Source organism: Taudactylus pleione, unplaced genomic scaffold (assembly GCF_031769625.1).
Source record: "Taudactylus pleione unplaced genomic scaffold, aTauple2 ptg000129l, whole genome shotgun sequence".
Taxonomy (NCBI): Eukaryota; Metazoa; Chordata; class Amphibia; order Anura; family Myobatrachidae; genus Taudactylus; species Taudactylus pleione.
Window position 1 is genome coordinate 9,417,056 of NW_028284531.1, and position 21,689 is coordinate 9,438,744.

Sequence of the window (21,689 nt, forward strand, 5' to 3'; positions counted from 1 at the left end):
GGCCCACAGGGAGTTTTCCCGGTGGGCCGGACAGTTTTGGGGCCACTGTAAACAACTTATTTTTGTTTTTTGTTTTGTTTTTTTAAATATGTGACCCAACCTACCCAATGAGAGTCAGCCTTGGCATATTAATGGCAGAAACTGACATGATTTGTTCATGGTGGTTGACCCCTCCCCAGGGACAAGCCATCTATGGCTGTGCTTTGCAGATCAGTCCACTCCTTCCTGATCCACTACTCACCCTCCCTTGGTTACCCGCTAGTGGTATCAGGTGCTGGAAAGTAGAGATGTGAGGTGAGCAGCACAGGCAGCATCTCAAAATCGGTGTCACACATATACACTGACTGCCTGTCAATCTATTCAGGTGGATGCTGGGATTGGCGGCTGCTGCCCCTCTGGTCGCTGCGGCAGAGGTCATCCGTAACTTCCGCTCCCCTGCCTGCAGACCCCCGGAGATCATCTTCTTTTTCATCACCGGGCAAGAGTTAGCCAGCAGTGGACACAAAGCAATGCCTACCGCTGGGTGAAGTCCAGAGTGTGCATGCACCTGGGGCGCTGCTGGGAGTTTACCCATCTGGTTGTCTGTGAGGGCTGAAGCATCTTTCATTGCATTGTATTACAGGCCCCTGGAAGTACGCCAGGGTATATAGCCAGGCAGACTGGAAGTATGGGAAGGTATAGGCTGGCGCTTTATGTGTTCCCCTCTGTGCCCTTACAGGACTTGGTCAAACTTTGAGGCTCTGGAGCTGGGTACCCTCTACTCCTGGTAATCCAACTCATGTAGTGTCTGCAAACATGTGTGAACAAGTTGTGACTCTTGTTGTTAGTGTAGCTGGGGACAGCCCCATAGGTATTCACTGGTAAAGGTGGTACCTACACTGGGGCCAGCACACTGGACTAACTGCTGAGAGGGTACCTACACTGCGGTTAGCACTCTGGGCACTCACTGCTGAGGGGACACCTATATTGGGGGCAGCCATTAGCACTCACTGCTGAGGGGACACTTATATTGGGGCAGCTATTAGCACTCACTGCTGAGAGGGCACCTACACTGGGGCCAGCCCCGCAACACTCACTGCTGAGTGGTAACTACACTAGGGTTAGGCCCCTGTACACTCACTGCTGAAGGGGTAACTACACTGGGGTTAGGCCCTTGTACACTCACTGCTGAGTGGTAACTACACTAGGGTTAGGCCCCTGTACACTCACTGCTGAGGGGGTAACTACACTGGGGTTAGGCCCTTTACACTCACTGCTGAGGACAAGGTGGATTGGCCATAGCTTCTCCAGTAATTCCCAGTGTTCTGCTTTGTGTTTTTATTTTTTATATACTGTAAATCATATTTTTATGCTGCCCAGTGGACTTCCCTATGTGCAGCCATTCAAAAAGGTTGCATAACACAGTCTGCACTTATTGTGTACTGTGTAAATGTCTCTGCCCCCCAGCTGAAATTCCTTCACTTGTCCTGCACTCTTTGAAGAATAAGCAGCCTTGCTTCTCCTAACCATGGCTGACAAGCAGAGTTGCATTAACGGCTACATGGGCCTGGGGCTGTAAATGTTCAATGGCCTATATTTAGAAGGGGAAAGTCTGTGACCAGTGCTGTGTGGGTGTGACCGGTGCTGTGTGGGTATGACAAGTGCTGTGTGGGTGTGGCCAGTGTTGTGGGTGTGGCCATTGCTGTGTGGGTGTGGCCACCCCCTACACTCTCAGCCCCACTGTCTCCCTAAATACATAAACAGAGTAAAGTTGCAGAACTTTGTGAAAAAAATAGAAGTACCATTTTAATAGTTAATATTTATGGCGGAATATTTGATGCAGCTGGTAATCATGCTGCCATGATGATTTTGCCTATTTTTATGTGGAGGGCTTAGCTCCATCGGCTCCATTGTTAATCTGGCCCTGCTGACAGGAGGAGAACAAACGTCCCAAGTCCAGCAGCTGGGAAACTCCCTCACAGAGAGGAAAGTCCTGTCTACTCGGTTACCAATGAGCTTGAGGATTCACCTCTGGGGATTAACAGAGTGGGTCCCAGCCAACAAGACATCAACATTTAAATGACTCCTCCTCTCTCATAAATGTGGTAATGGAAATATTACATAATCACCCAAACATATAGTGCACATATGAAGATCCCTTTATCCAAATAACAGAAACACACATTATTTAGATTGCCAGCTATCAAAATACAATTGTGATTAAACCAACTCAGGGATACATAATTTGGCTTTCTCGTACTCTAGTCTGCAGAATACTAACTTTAACTAAAGGCAAGTTATGAGAAAACATACCTCTATATAATAACTTAAACCAAAATACTGGCTAATTTTACTAAACTATAGGAAACAATAACTTAAAATACTGATGTAGACTAGAATAACGATGCACACCTAAACAGCAGGGTGGATTGGTTGTAGGTTTCACTGGTAGATGTATGTAATTTCTTTTGTTCAACATGCAACAGTAATTGGGGAACAAGGGTCACTTAAGTATAGTGATCCCCCATGCTGGTCTCCACACAGTCTGTTGGACATGGGCTATGGCCAGAGTGCTGTTTCATAAGTTTGTCACCCAGAAGTGATCAAGCTACAAGTCTGGGGTGCTATGTACATTATGATGTTCTGTACGGCATCACCTTGATGCTCAATGTAGTGTATGGCATTCAATGGAATGCTGTCTGTACCATATGGCAGTCACTGGCATGCTGTATAGTGATGATGGGATATGGCCTTTGCTGTATGGTGGTAGCTGTTTGTGCTGTATTGTCACTCGGATGCTCAATTTAATGTGTGGCAGTCCCTGGAATGATCTATGTACTTTATGGTAGTAACCAAGCTGGTGGTGGTGATTGAGATGCTCTTTGTACTGTATGATGTTTACTGGGATCGCAAGCAAGACCTATGGGGGCCCAATAGCAAAATTTCCCCCCACCTCGGGCAAATTATTTTGCTGTTTATCCATTTTGATTGTAAATGATCTAATACCTACCTACTTAGCTGGCATGCAGGATTAAAAAAATTGTAATTAGCATATAGTAAGCATTATAAACAAAAAATATATTTAAAATAAAATGATATTGTTTCCCTAATCCTAAATGTTTCTGAAACAATATGGTATATAAAAAGGCTATGATTCACTAATAAATCAGTTACCGAAGAGAGATGGAGGCAGAGACAACTGGGCCAGTGACAGCAGATGCCCGACAGCAACACTCATAGGTCGCCTGGGCCCCATAGCAGCCTCATTCTCTGTACCTACTGTCTGAGATTTGCTGCAAAGTTGGACAGGTGTGTAGGCATATACTGGGTGTTGAATCTGCGTCCAGGTCTCCAGTAGGATTGTGTTAACAGTCTGGTCTGGAGTTGAATCCTCCACTTGGACAAGTGTGTATCCATCCTAAGCCGTGCAATGTCATATCAGATTTATAATTTGCTTTAACCATTGTTTCTAACTTAAAAACCGCAGGTAAAATGGAGGGAGGGGTAAGAATGACAGGCCAAAATTTGTTATAAAGTCCTTACATTAAGATGCTATTCAGATTCTTTTACTAAAAATGTTGCTGTTCAGGACCTTATTGGGAGATATAATCCAAAGTTCATATCAGTAGTCGTTATCCAAAGTCGCCTACATAAAACATGAACTACTCAGAGAGTATCAATATTGGACAAAATGTCACCACAAAATGGCTGCCAGCAGCTAGGCATCCTTTATATAGGGCTGTGACCTGCATTGTGATATCACAATGCATGCAGGCAGCAGCTAGAGATGGCTGTAGCTTGGATCAGCTCTGGGTCCAGATACCCTGCAGCAGCACTCTGGTGAGAATAGAAAAGCTGGGGCTCAGGAGATGGTGTATTACTCAGTGCAGGGAGAGGGCGCCTGTTGCAGCCGCACTCTCTGCACCTACTATAGCTACGCCCTTGACTGGGATGCTGTTTGTGTGGATGGCAGGCACAAAGATGCTCTCTGTATTGTATAGCTGTAAGTTGGCTGTTTGCTAGCACAACTTATGATTGTTTTGAGGCGCCTACAGTTTAAATTTGCATGAGGCCACTCTCAGAATTTTTTCCAGGGCCACTTTTAAGTTCCCAATCCGCCCCTGCTTACTACATGTATATTTGGGGAGTAGTGTTCCCCATTTACTTTAATGTTACACTGGCTGCATGTTTCACATATGTAATGAGTTATTTACATTTACATTGGTACAAAAGCATCCCATTCAAAGCAATAGCGAACTCCATATCAGCACAAGCTCCCACAGCACCTGCAGAGCTGGCTCCTAACACCCAATCACCACCAACTCAGATGACCTGTATAACATCGTTTTGCAGTTCACAGGCTGTTTCTGCAGCAGGGGATGAAGGCGGCGCGCCCCATGTGACTGCACGGGTCGCCCGCCCCTAGAAACGGCCCCAGGTATTAGGCAAGTGCTGCTAGCGTTCAGATCAGCAAACAGGAAAAAAGTAATTGTAAAACTATAACCACATTTATTCTTCATATGCAACATTAAAAAAGTACTTTTCACATATATCCAAACAAAGCTTCTTTTGTATTTAGCTTGATGGTTAAAAATGAATGAAATAGTGTTGTCAATCAGGATCTATATAAGATCGGTAAAATCACAATAATCCTTATATAAGGGAAAGGAGCATAAATAAATACATATGAATATACCCAGGTAGTGTGCAGTGGGACCCCTAGGTCACCGGTTCCCAAAAAATTCCGGATATTTCTAGGGGGTTGCACACAGAGGGTCCCAAAACATATAAAAGTCCTAGGGTGTTCTGTAGTGTTTCACACACCTGCCACCGATACTTTTCGACCAACCGGTCTTTATCAAGGCATGGCTGGTGTGTGGGATGCATGGCCTTAAATAGGGGAAGTGGTGAGTACTTCCTGTGTGGTGCCAGAAGTGGGGCATTCCCTGAACTGAGATGTAAATAATTCATAATAGTTTCCTGAGATTGGTTCTTTAAATTAGAACTCCGGCATAAATGTCAAACTGATCACCGGGCTATCCCTCGATGTAATAGTCCTACCACTGTCTCCTACTGAAATAACGGCAATGTCAAATTTCGCTGCGCCCGGAAGACGTTGAGGGCTTCATTTCCGGTTTGCTGTACATGTTGCATCTCAATAGTTTCCCCGACTGTCCTGTGAATAGTAGTTCCCGGAAGTGGTATTGCGGCCATTTTAAGTACTGGCGATAGTTTTCAAGTACATCCAGGTAATTGATAGAAATATGTCAGAAGTGGTGTCATCCTTAGGGGAGAGTCGATAGGAGATGGGAATTCTCCAATGTGTGGTATGGGCAGAAGAAGAGAAAGGGCATTAAGCTCATAATAAAATATATATCTATATCTATATATATATATATAATACAGTGAGGTACTGAAACAGCGCTTAATCCCGTATGTTTCTGTGTATATGCAGTTACTCTATATAGAGACGGATATTATAGTCCACTATAGTCCCGTTTTTGCGGTGGCAGCTGTATGTTCTCCAGAAGAATCAATTGTTGTGTGATCCCGGAAGGTTTATGGAAAATAAAAAGGTGAGAACAAGCGCCTATATAGTGTAGTATTATGTGAAATATGCAGCACACTCTATTTAAAAATTGGCATGCATACCGTAATGACCCAGAACAACAGGCATTAATATATGAGTCCTTATTCGGGCTTCACCAAGGTAGTCCTCTTATACACCCAAAACGTAGCTTGTTAAATACTCCAAATATAGGATTTAAGGAGAGAGAAAACACTTCTCATAGTGTAGTACATTTAAAAGAGGTTTTAATCCAAAATACACACAACACACATAAAAATGAAGAATTACATTAATAAAGATTCAAACAGGCTTATCTGATAGTAGCTGGTTTCAAAGTTTAGGGATACACCCACAGTCCTCAACGCGTTTCGTCCTTAGTGCAAGTATAGCTGGACATCTTCAGGAGTATTCACACAGTAGTCTTAAATGCTGTCTTATATACCTTTAGATACAATTACTAGTGTATAATACAGGTGTTTCCGGTATTTCCGGTGTTTGCCGCCATTTTGTAGAGTATCGCGCATGCGCGGGATTGATTCCACACTCGCGAGTTTCCAGGAGATGTAGAACTTCATGCGTGAGTCGCGGCGACATCTTATGTTTACCTGCGCATGCGCGGGACAAACTGACACCTCGTGGGTCTCTAAGAAGAATAAGACATCACGCATGACTCGCGGCGCCATCTTGTGTTTCCCGCACATGTGCGGTAAACACTTCGCCGTAGACATGCTGTTGTGATGCAGTATAAAGGGTTGTTATGAGCGGTGCTGTTATTGGCTAAATTACTTATAACAAGTTTTGTCCTCGAGTTAAGGCTAGTTTTTTATATATGTTAGGCTGGAATACTTATCACTTACTCTAAATAGCGTTGATGCTAATACATTGCTATTCAAAAAATGTCCCACCTACAGTGGCCATTTTGTTGAAGTACCTTTTAGGACTATAACAGCAACTACCCTAAGGTACACTATTTGGCATGGTTTAAAAAACATATTGACTCAAACATAATAGCAATAATAAATATATAGCAGCATATTTTTAAAAACACTAGCAGCAAAATAGAATGAAATTAAAATTAAAATAGACTAAAATGAGGATGTATGTAAAGGAGGATACATTAAAGGTGCAAAACAGATCAGTGCATTAACATTAAGACACATATATATGCGAACATCATAAAAGTAGGATTATAAATATCACTAAATTTCAAAAATGTACAGAATAAAAAATAATAAATAATGATAATATAAACAGGATTATAAAAATGGTGCGATCTCATATGTTTCATTCAGACCAAATGGGGCCATTGTGTTTAGAGTGTAGATCCAATACATTTCACGTTGTGACAGTTTCTTTTCCCTATCTCCGCCCCTATCCCCCAGTGAGACACATTCTATTGCTTTATACTTCAAACCAGCGGGGTCTGCATTATGATATTTGCAAAAATGTTTAGGGACGGAGTGGTTGTCAACCCTGTTTTTTATTCCTCGTATATGTTCTTGGATTCTCAGCTTCACTTTTTTTTTTGTCTTGCCTACATATTTCAAATGACATGGACATTCAATTATATATATGACCCAATTGCTCATGCAATTCATCAGACTCTTAATTTTAAAAGAAGATGTATTATCATGATTGGAGAAGTGGCTGTTATTAATATTCACAAACTTACAGATATTACAATTATTGCATTTAAAAAAACTTTTGTTTGCCTAATCCATTGTGAGGTTTTGGTTTCTATAGTTTTTAGATTGCTGGGAGCAAGAGAGTTTTTTAGATTATTTGCTTTCCTAAAAGCCAGTAGTGGTTTGTCCGGGAGTGCTTTGCCAAGAATTTGATCAGTCTTTAGTATATTCCAATGCATATTGAATATTCTTCGTATCTCTTTTTCTTTGCTGTCATTTTGAGTGACAAAAATTGGGTTGTTTTTGGTTGTAGTCCTAGGTGTAGTCCTAGGTCTGTAGACCAAAAGATCTTCCCGTTTGGTGCTGGTCGCTCTTTCTGTGGCTTGGCATACGATCTCTTCTGGGTATTCTCTTTCCCGAAACCTGTTGGAATAGATACCCACTTGTTCTTTAAAAGTCTCCATGCATGTGCAGTTTCTTTGTAGACGACAGAATTGGGAGAATGGTATATTTGTTTTCCAACTATTTTTGTGTCCACTTTTGAAATGTACATAACTATTGGTGTCAACCGGCTTTATGTAGTTACGACTCTTGATTCCACAGTTATCACTACTTAAAATTAGATCCTTTTTGATACTTTTATGATGTTCGCATATATATGTGTCTTAATGTTAATGCACTGATCTGTTTTGCACCTTTAATGTATCCTCCTTTACATACATCCTCATTTTAGTCTATTTTAATTTTAATTTCATTCTATTTTGCTGCTAGTGTTTTTAAAAATATGCTGCTATATATTTATTATTGCTATTATGTTTGAGCCAATATGTTTTTTAAACCATGCCAAATACTGTACCTTAGGGCAGTTGCTGTTATAGTCCTAAAAGGTACTTCAACAAAATGGCCACTGTAGGTGGGACATTTTTTGAATAGCAATGTATTAGCATCAACGCTATTTAGAGTAAGTGATAAGTATTCCAGCCTAACATATATAAAAAACTAGCCTTAACTCGAGGACAAAACTTGTTATAAGTAATTTAGCCAATAACAGCACCGCTCATAACAACCCTTTATACTGCATCACAACAGCATGTCTCCGGCGAAGTGTTTACCGCACATGTGCGGGAAACACAAGATGGCGCCGCGAGTCATGCGTGATGTCTTATTCTTCTTAGAGACCCACGAGGTGTCAGTTTGTCCCGCGCATGCGCAGGTAAACATAAGATGTCGCCGCGACTCACGCATGAAGTTCTACATCTCCTGGAAACTCGCGAGTGTGGAATCAATCCCGCGCATGCGCGATACTCTACAAAATGGCGGCAAACACCGGAAATACCGGAAACACCTGTATTATACACTAGTAATTGTATCTAAAGGTATATAAGACAGCATTTAAGACTACTGTGTGAATCCTCCTGAAGAAGTCCAGCTATACTTGCACTAAGGACGAAACGCGTTGAGGACTGTGGGTGTATCCCTAAACTTTGAAACCAGCTACTATCAGATAAGCCTGTTTGAATCTTTATTAATGTAATTCTTCATTTTTATGTGTGTTGTGTGTATGTTGGATTAAAACCTCTTTTAAACGTACTACACTATGAGAAGTGTTTTCTCTCTCCTTAAATCCTATATTTGGAGTATTTAACAAGCTACGTTTTGGGTGTATAAGAGGACTACCTTGGTGAAGCCCGAATAAGGACTCATTTATTAATGCCTATTGTTCTGGGTCATTACGGTACGCATGCCAATTTTTAAATAGAGTGTGCTGCATATTTCACATAATACTACACTATATAGGCGCTTGTTCTCACCTTTTTGTTTTCCATATAAAAGATTTATGAAAAATCTTTTTTTTTATATATTCTTAAAAGTATCCACAACCCGACAGTGAAAAGACTGAATGATAACGATATCGTTATCGTTCAGTCGTTCACTACACTGCACAGTGCCCACACTGAAAGATATATCGTTCAGTGTAGGCCATACTTGCCGACAGTCAGCTCCCTCCTTCCGGGAGGGGGCTGAATGTCAGCTTACAGCGGGGGCGTGGCCGCACTATAACGCCGTTGCGGGGGCGTGGCCTGTGCGGGCCAGGGTGTGGCCGTGAGATTTCGTCATCGCGGCTCCGCCCCCTCATCACAATGCCGGAGTAAACGGCATTGTAAAGCGGGGGGCGGGGCCACGATGACGCGATTCGGCACGAATCGCGTCACCCGGCCTCCCCGCTGCGGGGGTTTCCCTAGTAACTCTGCAGGGGGGTAGGGAGGGATGGCGGCTTGCGCGAGGCTTGCCTGCCTTCCCGGGGGGCCGGGAGCGGCACCCGAAAATCGGGAGGGTAGGCAAGCCTGGTGTAAGCACCCTCCCTCATCCATGAACATGGTCAACCTGATGATATTGTCAGGTTGACCAGCATGTTCGAGCGATGAGAGATGCCGGCAACGACCAGCGTGAACGCACATCGCTGGTCATTGCCGACATTTTGCTGCCCGATTAACAAGCGATTGAACGATAACGATGTCATTATCGTTCAATCGCTCTGTGTAATCGGGTAGTGGATACCCACCTTTACAGTGGAGTGGTTAGTTCAGCATTACCAATAGTTGAATAAACACAACATACATTAGGTAGGATTATTTATATTAAGCAGATGACCCTCTGTCTACAGTATAAAATAATCAGTTTACAGTGGACTTATCACCGTGGATTAACATATTTTAATATGTTATTAGATCTAAAGTGATATATCATGCATGTCATTTTAGAAATGCTTAGCTTTTGTTTTTGTAACATTTAATTATCTTGTACTGGCTGTTTGCTACTAATGCCAGTGTTATGCTATACCATAGTATGACGGCAGCGCTGTAATAGGGTGGCAGTGGCGTTGTTCCAAGCACCCTGTAAGCCACATGCAGGTACCATGGAGCAGTGACGGTGCAGCCACCAGGGCCCTAGTTATGGCCCTGTATGAAGGAAAGGAGGAAGATTACACAAATATATGCCCGCTGCTTATAATTTAGCTATAAATGCCCGCTGATTATAATTTAGCTATATATGCCCGCTGCTTATAATTTAGCTATAAATGCCCGCTGATTATAATTTAGCTATATATGCCTGCTGCTGATAATTTAGCTATATATGCCCGCTGCTTATAATTTAGCTATAAATGCCCGCTGCTTATTATTTAGCTATATATGCCTGCTGCTGATAATTTAGCTATATATGCCCGCTGCTTATAATTTAGCTATATATGCCCGCTGCTTATAATTTAGCTATATATGCCCGCTGCTTATAATTTAGCTATATATGCCCGCTGATTATAATTTAGCTATATATGCCCGCTGCTTATAATTTAGCTATAAATGCCCGCTGATTATAATTTAGCTATATATGCCTGCTGCTGATAATTTAGCTATATATGCCCGCTGCTTATAATTTAGCTATAAATGCCCGCTGCTTATTATTTAGCTATATATGCCTGCTGCTGATAATTTAGCTATATATGCCCGCTGCTTATAATTTAGCTATATATGCCCGCTGCTTATAATTTAGCTATATATGCCCGCTGCTTATAATTTAGCTATAAATGCCCGCTGATTATAATTTAGCTATATATGCCCGCTGCTTATAATTTAGCTATAAATGCCCGCTGATTATAATTTAGCTATATATGCCTGCTGCTGATAATTTAGCTATATATGCCCGCTGCTTATAATTTAGCTATAAATGCCCGCTGCTTATTATTTAGCTATATATGCCTGCTGCTGATAATTTAGCTATATATGCCCGCTGCTTATAATTTAGCTATATATGCCCGCTGCTTATAATTTAGCTATATATGCCCGCTGCATATAATTTAGCTATGTTTTTAACACACAGTGATCTTGGAAAGTCACTTTCCGTGGTTTTACGTCAAAACAAGATAAAACAGCATGCTTACTGCTTTGTGGCTTTGTGATAAATTATTTACAAGCTGAAAATATTATTTCAGATAAATGCAATTGAAACATTTTAAAGTCATCCTCTTTTCTTTCTTTCTCTCATTTCTGTTAATTAGGTACTTTTAGTATTTGCCAAAGAAGATAGCCAGAGTAATGGATTCTGTTGTGCGTGTGAGAAAGCAGGCTTTAAGTCTAACATTGCCAAGACACCAGAATCTGCTTTGGAAAGCTTTTTAGATAAACATCATGAAATTATCATTATCGATCATAGGCAAACACGATGTTTTGATGCAGAAGCTCTATGCAGGTAAGCAAAACTTAATTAGATCTCTTTACATATTCTGAAAGTCGCTAATATTACTGTCATTTATTTATTGCTGAATATTTAGATTAGCTTTCATTATGGGGATGTGGGATTAGTGAATAATTAATACATATCTTCAAGTACTGCATCTACATTTATGATATTTATAAAATATTTATTTTAACAATTGAAACAAAGGGCTAAAGATGTTAAAAGATGACAGTATGTGGCTATAAAGTGTGTTCCTAATAGAACAGAAACTGGTCATTTGTATTGGAAGCGCAGGGATCACTGATCCCACATAACTACATATTATCTACTGTGTCAATATCCGCTTATGAACAGCCGTGTCAACAATTGAAAAAAAAAATGGACAATTGAAAAAAATGGACACTCTGCAGGTGAGTAGGCGTGTCTAAAAACCAGTGATGTGCGGTGAGGCGAGGCAGAGCCTTTCCTGTCATACTTAGGTATACTACACAGTTTTTACTATTACAATTATAAGAAAAATATGAAGAAAATATTATAAATATCTTCTTTGTATTATTATAATCATTTTTATAGTCAAAACTCTGGAGTAAAAAGTGTATGGCGATGAGGCACTGCCTCCCCTGTCTACGTTTTCCGCACATCCCTGAACAAAACTCACCAAATTTCCAGCTCTAAATACTGCTGCACCTTTGTATAATGCCCACATGAATCCTCGGGTTCATATATGTATGTGTAAATCTGGCTCTGATACTAGCAAGTGCCACCCCAGCCATTTACATCACCGCACGTCACTGCTAAAAACATTAGGGTTGATGCACAGTTGAACGCACATCCATTTGCATAGCATGCCTTGTGTGACTCCACACTGCACATGCCCAAAAAAGGAGCGCACGCAAATGCGGCTATGCTTAGTTGTACGCAATGAGGATGCATTAACCCGTATTACCAAAGAGGCTGAACATGTATAGACATACACCATTGGCACGTATAGACATACACCTGTTAGGAGGTGAATATTTGTCACCTATAGAGCAGGTGCATGGCATACTGATGATGTTGCATACTAGTGAACTAAACGCACATGCTATCAACATATCTCCAGCGTATAGCTCTGCGTATGTGCAAAATTACAGTATTTTTCCCAAACATGTTTCTCTTGAATAATGAGCACCTAGTTTACTTCTAGCTCCAATTTAATTTTTTTTATTTTTGAGAGGGCGGTGGGGGGAGTGTTGTTAGTACATTTCAATTTTATTTAATTATTTAATTATTAGAGGATGTGTGTAACAGCGCTCTTAGGGATTCAGTAGTTTGTTTGTCCTTTAGGAGCAGCTTAGCTTGCGAGGCGTCCACTCTCACACAATATAATGTGGTAACAAAAGCTTTTTAATTTTTTAGAGTTATAGGGCTCTATTTACTACAATCCGCATATTGAATGCGGATTGTAGTGTGATATTACCGAGTGAATTCGCATTGCGAATTCAGGCAATATCACAGGGATTTACTATAAATCCCTTGCAGGGACAGAGCTTGCGATAAAGCTCTGTCCCTGCGGATCCCATCCGCACTCTATATGCGGTATTTTCGGAAAAAATACAGCGACTAAGAGCCCGCGCATGCGCCGACCGACCACCGCTTCTACCCCCCCACCGACACTAAGCCCCGCCCCCCGGCGCTAAGCCCCGCCCCCGCGATCGCTTAGACCACATAGCTGATTACTGGTACCGGCTCCCGCCTCTGCTCTCCCCGTTAGAGCAGGGCAGGAGGCCGGTAACTGGGGGAGACCCTGGATAACGCCACATCCAGGTGGCGTTATTATCACAGGGCTTCCCCCGGTAGTTTTTTACAATTTATTTTTAGTAACTCTGGTCGGATCACATTTCCCATTACAATTATGGGAAATGCGATCTGCTATACTAAAAATAAGTGATACTGGGGGTTGGAGTAGAATTTTACTAATTCTACTCCAATTGCCCTGTAATAACTACAGGTGAAACTAAAATAATGTGAAAAGGGTGTGAAAACACCCCTTTTCACTTTATTTTAGTAAAAATAATGTTAATAAATAGAGCCCATAGTGTTGTCGTGGTATATTATATATATATATATATATATATTGATGAGTGACCACCTTTATGAGCAATATATGTTTACAAAACTGATCTGGTACAAAAGAAAAGTGTACTTAAAATGTATTTAATACGTCCGGAGTCACAGTGCTCCTTAGGGAATCTATTGTAACATGTAATCAATAGAAAATACATACATCATCCATTATGCAAATGGATGAATTTGTAATAAAATAAATTAATATCTCAGAAATGGACTTGGGACACGAACATGCCTCAATCAGTGTGCTTTGATTGTTGTATATGGACCAATGGCACTTTGGAAAAGTAAAATAAAAAAATGGTGAGGCAAAATAAACACTAGAAAATCTCTGTGTGCTTTGGATGATGGAATATTACACATGAATATCCTCCTGGGGATCGTGTGTATCTCAGTCAATATGGTGTCTAATGATGTCCTATACGCGTGGTCAGTAAGCAGTGTTCTGGCAGTGCGGCGTCCCATGACCCCCAGGTGCACCAACTTACCCTCCGCGTCCTCTATGCACACCTCCTGGTGCGTGGCGTCTTCCGTTTGGTTTCTCCTGGTCTCCGATGTCCTGCTTCTCTAATCGTGTCAGCGTGTAACATTTTAATTTTGTGAGGTGCACTTAAATCTTTTCTTATAATTTATTATATTTACTTTTCTCTGTAGTATTACTTTTTTATATTTTGGGGGAACCAGATTTGTACACAGGGAACCTGATCCATATACCCCTACATATATCCAGGAATAGATCACTTATGTACTAATGCAGAACAGAGCTGGATTATCTCCCCCCAGAGCGGAAGGTCCTCATTCACACAGATTGCATAACATATAATATAAGTGCTATGAGCCTAATACAGAGATGGACTTATACCACTTTGCATTGTGTAAAATATACACAAAATGGTCCTGCACGATCCCAGATACAGACCGCAGCCATATGATCTTATGCATGACTTGCGCAATTCTGTCACTTGCACCAGCTGGGTTTGGGGAAGGGAAGAAGCAGTGTAACGTAGGCTGAGTACAGTAATGATGTGCTCAAATATTTGTGAACAGATGCAGATCAGCACAGAGATGTATATAGGCCTGTCAAAGCCATATCAATAGCGGTGCCTGAAGTGGGTGTAAGTCAGGGCCGGATTAAGGGGGGGCGACAGGGGCGGTCGTCCCGGGGCCCCCACACACAGAGGGCCCCCACCACTAGTTGAAGCTGATGGAGCCACTTCACCTGCTGCTATCGTGGCTGAAGTTGGGGAGGAGCCAATACAGTAAGCCCTGCCCCCACATGACACACGAATCGCGGGATTACGGCACGAGGGGGCGGAGCCTAATGAAGGGAACAGCAGCTGCATTAAATGTAAGTGTATATGTTCTGTTTTATTGTTTATATATGTGTATGTATGTGTTTCTGTGTATATATGTTTCTGTGTATATATGTTTATGTGTATGTATGTGTTTATGTGTATATATGTTGTGTATATGTGTTTTTGAGTATATATGTGTTTATGTGTATATATGTGTATGCATGTGTTTATGTTTATATATGTGTTTTTGTGTATATATGTGTATGTATGTGTTTATGTGTATATATGTGTATGCTTGTGTTTATGTGTATATATGTGTTTTTGTGTATATATGTGTATGTATGTGTTTATGTGTATATATGTGTATGCTTGTGTTTATGTGTATATATGTGTTTTTGTGTATATATGTGTATGTATGTGTTTATGTGTATATATATGTATGCTTGTGTTTATGTGTATATATGTGTTTTTGTGTGTATATATGTGTATATACAGTATGCGTATGTGTATGTGGACCCTGTTCCCGGATGGGGGCTGAGCTGCCGCTGATCTGTGTTCTGAATGCACAGCACAGTCAGCGCTGCTGTATAGAGTGCAGAGCGGCTTCCGAGTCCCCTCATCAGCATCATGTGACACATCCTATCTGCGACGCTGATCACTGATGTCGGTCTTCAGGATCCGCTCTGCGCTGTATGCAGCAGCGCTGACTGTGCTGCTGTATTCACAACACAGACTAGAAGGTAAGTAATCAGGAGTAGGGGTAGGCTCTGTGTGGAGGGGGAGGGGGGGTAGGCTCCGTGTGGCTTGGTGGGGGCTCTACAACTTAGTTGCCCCAGGTCCCCCACAAGCCTTAATCCGGCCCTGGTGTAAGTATCATACAGTATGTACAGTATGTGTGATGTATTCTACTATTGCAGACCTGCATGCATATTGTCATATAAATATGTTATTTTTATGTGTGGCTTTTTTGAGTGTAAATTACATCCAATATACAATATTGTACATCCAACTAATCATCAGGCCCTATGTAAGGAGCGGCCGAGGGCTGGTTTAAGCAGTCCCAGGTATGGCTTTGGAACCAGACACTGGTTACATTATCGTCAGACACCAGTGAAACAGCAGCCATCATGTAAAATGGTAGAATAAATGTTCGGTTTTGCCAACCAATAGCATTTCAACAAAGCATCTCTAACACAAACACAACTCTTTATTTCTATGTATAAATTAAACAAATATTCTATTGAAAATATGAAAAATAAGTATTTTCTGTATAATGTTCCTTTAATTAATGTCAGAACCAGTGGCGGCACCAGAGGTGGGGCTGCAGCGCAGTCCAAAATTCAAACAGGGGAGCCACACCATTAGCCCCCTAAACGCTGCCAAATGTTAGCTCGAACACTGACAATTAAGCTTGAGGGACATTAAACCATGAATGTTTGGAGTGTTGCCATTTTAATAAGTTGTTGGTTATTGCCCCTTTAAGTTTAGTTTTGATAGGCAGCCAATGACTGGGTTGTGGGAAGTGGTTAAGGTGTGTTTAGTGGGGAAAGTAGTGTGATCTGCCTCTTTGTTCCAGTTTTTGTCCAGGACACAGAAATACATTCTGTCAAATCTCCTGAATAAATCTCCTTTTGCTGTTGTTTTCCTTCTCCTGATCTCTTCCCTCCTACTATTCTTTTGTTCTCTTCCCCATATTATTTTATTCTTCCCCATATTCTTTCATATTTTTCCTCAGTCTTCTTTCCCTCACTGTGATTCCTTTCTTTCTTTCCCTGTCTTACTATCTTGCCGTGCATAATGTCCCGCTCCCATTGCTCCTCTTTTCCCCCCACCTGACTGGCGTCCTTTTATATGTTGCCAGGGGATTCTGCAGGCTCCCGTTGCTACCCCTACCCGCTCGCGGCCAATGCACTTCACCGTGATCTAGGCTTGAGGCACTGGCTGTGCGTACGCAGTTTGGCAGAGCTGTGGCTGTGACCGCGGCCGTCGGCCCTGCCCATGGCTCTGGGGTAAGGAGGCTGACAGCGCTATCCGCCGCCTCCGATATTGCCTCTCCCTCTGGTGCCCGGCGTGGCCTTTGTGCCTCAGCATAGGCTAGGCCTGAGGTGACGGCCACAGCTGTGCTTTCAAGGCGGAGCCGCAGCTGAGCATGTTGCCTCTGGCTCCACCTGTGTGTTCTTTGACCCCACTGATCAGGTTACTGAGGGGATTTGGGCCCGTGAAGGGGGAGTGGCTTTGCCACGAGTCGCGGCCGCCATCTTTATACTGGGGTGGCTGCTGCTGCCTGTGTGTAGACCTTCCAGGTACCACAGACTACCCCATTGGTGCCCCAGAACATAAGGGGCCATAATTCGACTCAGCTGTATGCGTATGCTAGTGGGTAGCCAGGGTATTTGCTTGTTGCCCTAGGAGATGTGGCCACTGCTATTTATCACAGCCAGCCCTCTTTAGTGTCTAGGGCAAGAGTGGGTAGCCAGAAAGGTAACAGGGTTAGGACCCTCTATCCCGGCCGGCTGCTGCGACTGCTTTGATACAGGGTGTTTGCCCATCTGCGCTAGTGTTGACAGTTGTAGTTTCTTCCTGGCAAAGCGTTCATCGATTATTTCTCCGGCGGTCCTGGTTTCTCCCTGGGTGGCTGTACGACACTGCAGCTGCGGTCCCACCTACATCGAGCCCGTTGGCTCCCACGGCTCTGGACGTATGCTGGCATCTCTGGCCTGCATATTGACACCCTTTGTCATCAGCGGCGGCGGCGTCTCCTGGTGTGCGTGCAGTTCAATCGTTGTCCCCACTGCCTCCTCCGGTTCATGGGCAGCTGGGCCCATTGGATGCCCAGCTTCTCACTGCGCTGGGTGTTCAGACCCCCATTTCCCCACCTTCTACTATTTTTGCTACACCTACACCTTTTATGTATTTTGCAGCCCCCATGTCTGCCGGTGTTGCTGCTGTACCCCTTCGACGGACAGCGGACGAGCCTGCTGCGACCAGTAATGTGTCTGTAATGGTGCTTGTTCCGGTCCTCCTGGTGAGTCCATTGCGCCTGCTCGAAGGTATAGTAAGCTGGTGTTTCTCGTCCACCTCGTCCAGCTCTGATACTGATAGCTCGGGAGATAGAGGCAGAAGGCGGCCGCCGATGTCATTCTCATCGTAGATCCCGGTGATCACGCTCATCTAGTAAGGACAGTTCGGTTTCTCCGGGGCATCTAAGGGTGGAGTGGAACATTACGATAATACGGCGGTACTTTGAGGGCTGCGTCGGAGGATTTGTGACATGATTTACAAGGGCAAATATGTTACTGTTTTTTGTCCTTACGGTGAAAGCTAACAAGGTTTTCAGGGCGACTAAGCGATGCAGGGGTATGGGGGAGGAGGCATATTGCTTATACCATAATTGTCAGGTGGGTTTCTTTATATTCGTGGTGTGCTATCTGGAATCCCGCCCTCAGGAATACTTGAATGTCATCAGGTATCTTAATTTGATGAATTCTATGTTTCGTTCTGTGAGTGACTCCTCCTGGAGGACATATGACGAGTAATTTCAGCATAAGCAGTTTTGATCCTCGATCATTGATTTTGGCTGCCAGGATGTGGATGTTTGGCTGGAGGGACTCAGCCGGCCATCACCTTTTCAGTACCCGCCCCTAGGTGCCTGCAATTTTCCTTTTCGGGGTCCCCCTTCCCCCCGTCGCTCAAAAACAGGCCGGTGTTATGCCTTCAATGGTTCCAGCTGTGCGTCAGGAGCCCGTTGCAGGTTCTGGTATGCATGTCTTTGATGTGGGGGGCCTCACCCTGCAAACGATTGCTTCTGTGCAAAATCCGGTACCGCCCCTGGCTGTCCAGCTGCCGGTGGCGGATCTACGTAGGGCGGCATCCTCTATACACTTCGGTCATATGTGGGGCTGGCTATGATTATGGACCTCATTCAGAGCCGCTTGCAAGATGCGATCGCTCGCTTGCAAAAAGCGGCCAGATATGCAAATCAAGCGTTCGCTCTTTGCGCTGTAAGGACGCCCTCTACGTCTTAGTGAGCGATGGCAGTTAGCGTATGCTGAACTATAAAACCTCCCACCTGTCACTCGCAGCACACGTCATCTCCGGGAAGAGTCTGATTAATCGTGAACATCGAGGGCCATCTGAGCTGCTCGCAGCGCTTGGGGTTGACCTAACCTATCCCAAGCACTGCGAGCAGTTTAGGCTAAAAAACAACCAAGTCACTTGTGCAATGATGCTACTTTGCTAATTATGCACACCCATTAAACGCCGTTCTGACAGTCAGACACGCCTGCGTTCGCACAACCACTCCCCCGTTCACAAGCACCAGCACCTTCCCCTGTTACCACCCACAAACGGCGCAATCTGTCCCTCAAAGTAGCGTCCTGTCTGGGTACTATTAGTGTTCGATTGTACATCGCAGACGCTAGTTTGCGCACGCGCACTGCGACTTAGACGCATGCACAGACGGGCGAAAATCGCTCCTAGCGAGCGAGCGGCTCTGAATGAGGTCCTGTATCCCCATAGGGAGGTGGCTGAGTTTTTGTTTTAGGGTTTTCGCGACGGTTTCGTTTGTCGATTTCTGGCCCTGTTTCTCACGGTTCCTCCCCCCCCCGAAATTTTTTTAAATTTTTTTAAGTCTGTCGGAGCTGCCGCATGTAGTGCTTGCGAAAGTCAGGAAAGAGGTGGAGCTGGGAAGGATGGCAGGTCCTCTCCCAACCCCCCTCCTTTTTTGGCAGGCCTGGTTCTCTCTCCTGTGGGTGTCGTCCGCAAGAAAGAACCAGGTAAATGTAGGCTCATTCAGCACCTGTCTTACTTACATGTATCCTTGGTCAATGATGCTATTGCTTCGGAATTGTGTCGTGTGCAGTATCTGTCCTTCGACCAGGATTTGGAGCTGACTCAGGTATCTGGCCCAGGATCCTTGTTGGCTAAGGTTGATGTGGAATCAGCTTTCTGCCTATTGCCCCTACACCCGGATTCTTTTAGATTTATAGGTTTTCGCCTGCAGGACGGTTTCTACATAGACAAATGCTTGCCTATGGGCTGTTCCGTATCGTACTCCTTTTTTGAGCGTTTTAGCAAATTTCTGCATGGGTGTGTTGTTGCTGGCACAGGGGAGGCCGGGGTGGCTCACTACCTCAACGATTTCCTGTGCATTGGTACCCTCGCTGCGGTAACCTCCTACTTTCAATGTAGTCGTGGTTTGCCTTTTTTCGGGGTCCCCGTATCAAGCGAGAAAACGGAAGGGCACTGACGCAGCTCTCCTTCCTGGGTGTCGAGATCGATTCCTTGGCGGGTTGCTGTCATGCCCCCCGGGACAAATTAGACAAGTTGCACGGGTCTAGTTTGGTTGCGTTAGGCGTGGGTAAACTCACCCTGCGTCAGGTGCAGTCCATGCTGTGGATTTTCTACTTTTGCCTGCAGGGTCATTCTCATCAGGAGGATCTTCTGCCAGAGATTGGAAAGGAGTATTGCAGGCATCCTCCGCCCCCATTATTTTGTACGTTTAACGGCCGAAACCAGGGCCGGATTAAGGTCTGTGGGGGCCCCTGGGCAACAAACTTGTGGGGGCCCCTATATACCACAGTTTCTCGTCACCCTAAGAACATTTTTTTTCTTTTTATTCACCTCAGTAGTAGTGCCCCTCTTGCAATTCCCACTGTAGTAGTGCCCCTTATGCAATGTCCCCAGTAGCAGTGCCCCTTATGCAGTGCCCCCAGTAATGGTCCCCCATATGCAGTGCCCACTGTTGTAGTCCCCCCTATGCAGTGCCACCTGTAGTAATGCCCCTTATTCGGTGCAGCCAGTAGTGGTCCCCCTATGCAGTGCCCCTTATATAATGCCCCCAGTAGTGGTCCTTATATAGTGCCCCAGACCTGCATAGGGGGGACCCCCAGTAGTGGTCCCCCCCTATGCAGTGCCCCTTATATAATGCCCCAGTAGTGGTCCCCCTATAGAGTCCCCCAGTAGTGTCCCTTATATAGTGCCCCCAGACCCAGTAGTGGTTCCTCCCAATGCAATGCCCCTTATATAATGCCCCAGTAGTGGTCCCCCTACAGAGTCCCCCAGTAGTGGTCCTTATATAGTGCCCCAGACCCAATAGTGGTCCCCCCCTATGCAGTGCCCCTTATATAATGCCCCCAGTAGTGGTCCCCCTATACAATCCCCCAATAGTGTCCCTTATATAGTGCCTCCAGTAGTGGTCCCCCCCAATGCAGTGCCTCTTATATAGTGCCCAAAGTAGTAGTCCCCCCCTATGCATTGCCACCAGTAGTAGTATCTCCAGTAGTAGTCCCCCTATGCACTGACCCTAGTAGCGCCCCCCCCAGTGCCCTCTGTAGCGGCCCCCCCTCTGCACTGCCCTCTGTAGCGGCCCCCCCCATGCAGTGCCCTCTGTAGCGGCCCCCTTACACACACACACACACAAATAAAAAAAAAAAATCACAACTTACCTGAATCGCCGGTCCTGACGCGTCCGCCACAGTCAGCTCCGGGTCCCGGCTCTTCTCCTTCAGTATGGGAGAGACATCAGCGTCATGACGTCTCTCCCAACACACGCTGCGGGGGGAGCCGGAAGGCGGAGCTCATGAGTGAGCTCCAGCCGGCTCCCTCCGTTGTGCAGCAGCCAATGAGAGTCTGTCTGAAATTCATCGGCTGCTGTAACATACACACAGCTGCCGACGGCGGCTGTGTGTATGTAACTGTGTAGTGTGGCTGCGCTCACTGGGCGGTCTACACTACATTAGCGGAGGGGACACTAGCGGTGGGCGCAGACAGCACACCGCTGCTAGTGGGGGTGTGTGGGGGCCCAGGGACGACAGCCCCTGTCACCCCCCCTTAATCCGGCCCTGGCCGAAACCAAGCACGACTTGTGAGTTTGGAAGG

At 44.4% G+C, this 21,689-nt stretch overlaps 1 protein-coding gene across 3 annotated transcripts in view; it reads left to right on the forward strand.

Annotated features, from left to right (window-relative positions):
- The window catches only part of PDE8A (phosphodiesterase 8A), a 391,617-nt gene that overhangs the window by 241,884 nt on the left and 128,044 nt on the right, over positions 1-21,689 (forward strand). For all 3 annotated transcript variants that reach the window (XM_088472833.1, XM_088472831.1, XM_088472832.1), the window contains exon 3: positions 11,228-11,418. In XM_088472833.1, coding sequence (XP_088328959.1) covers positions 11,228-11,418 — 191 coding nt within the window. The remainder of the gene's footprint in view (positions 1-11,227; positions 11,419-21,689) is intronic.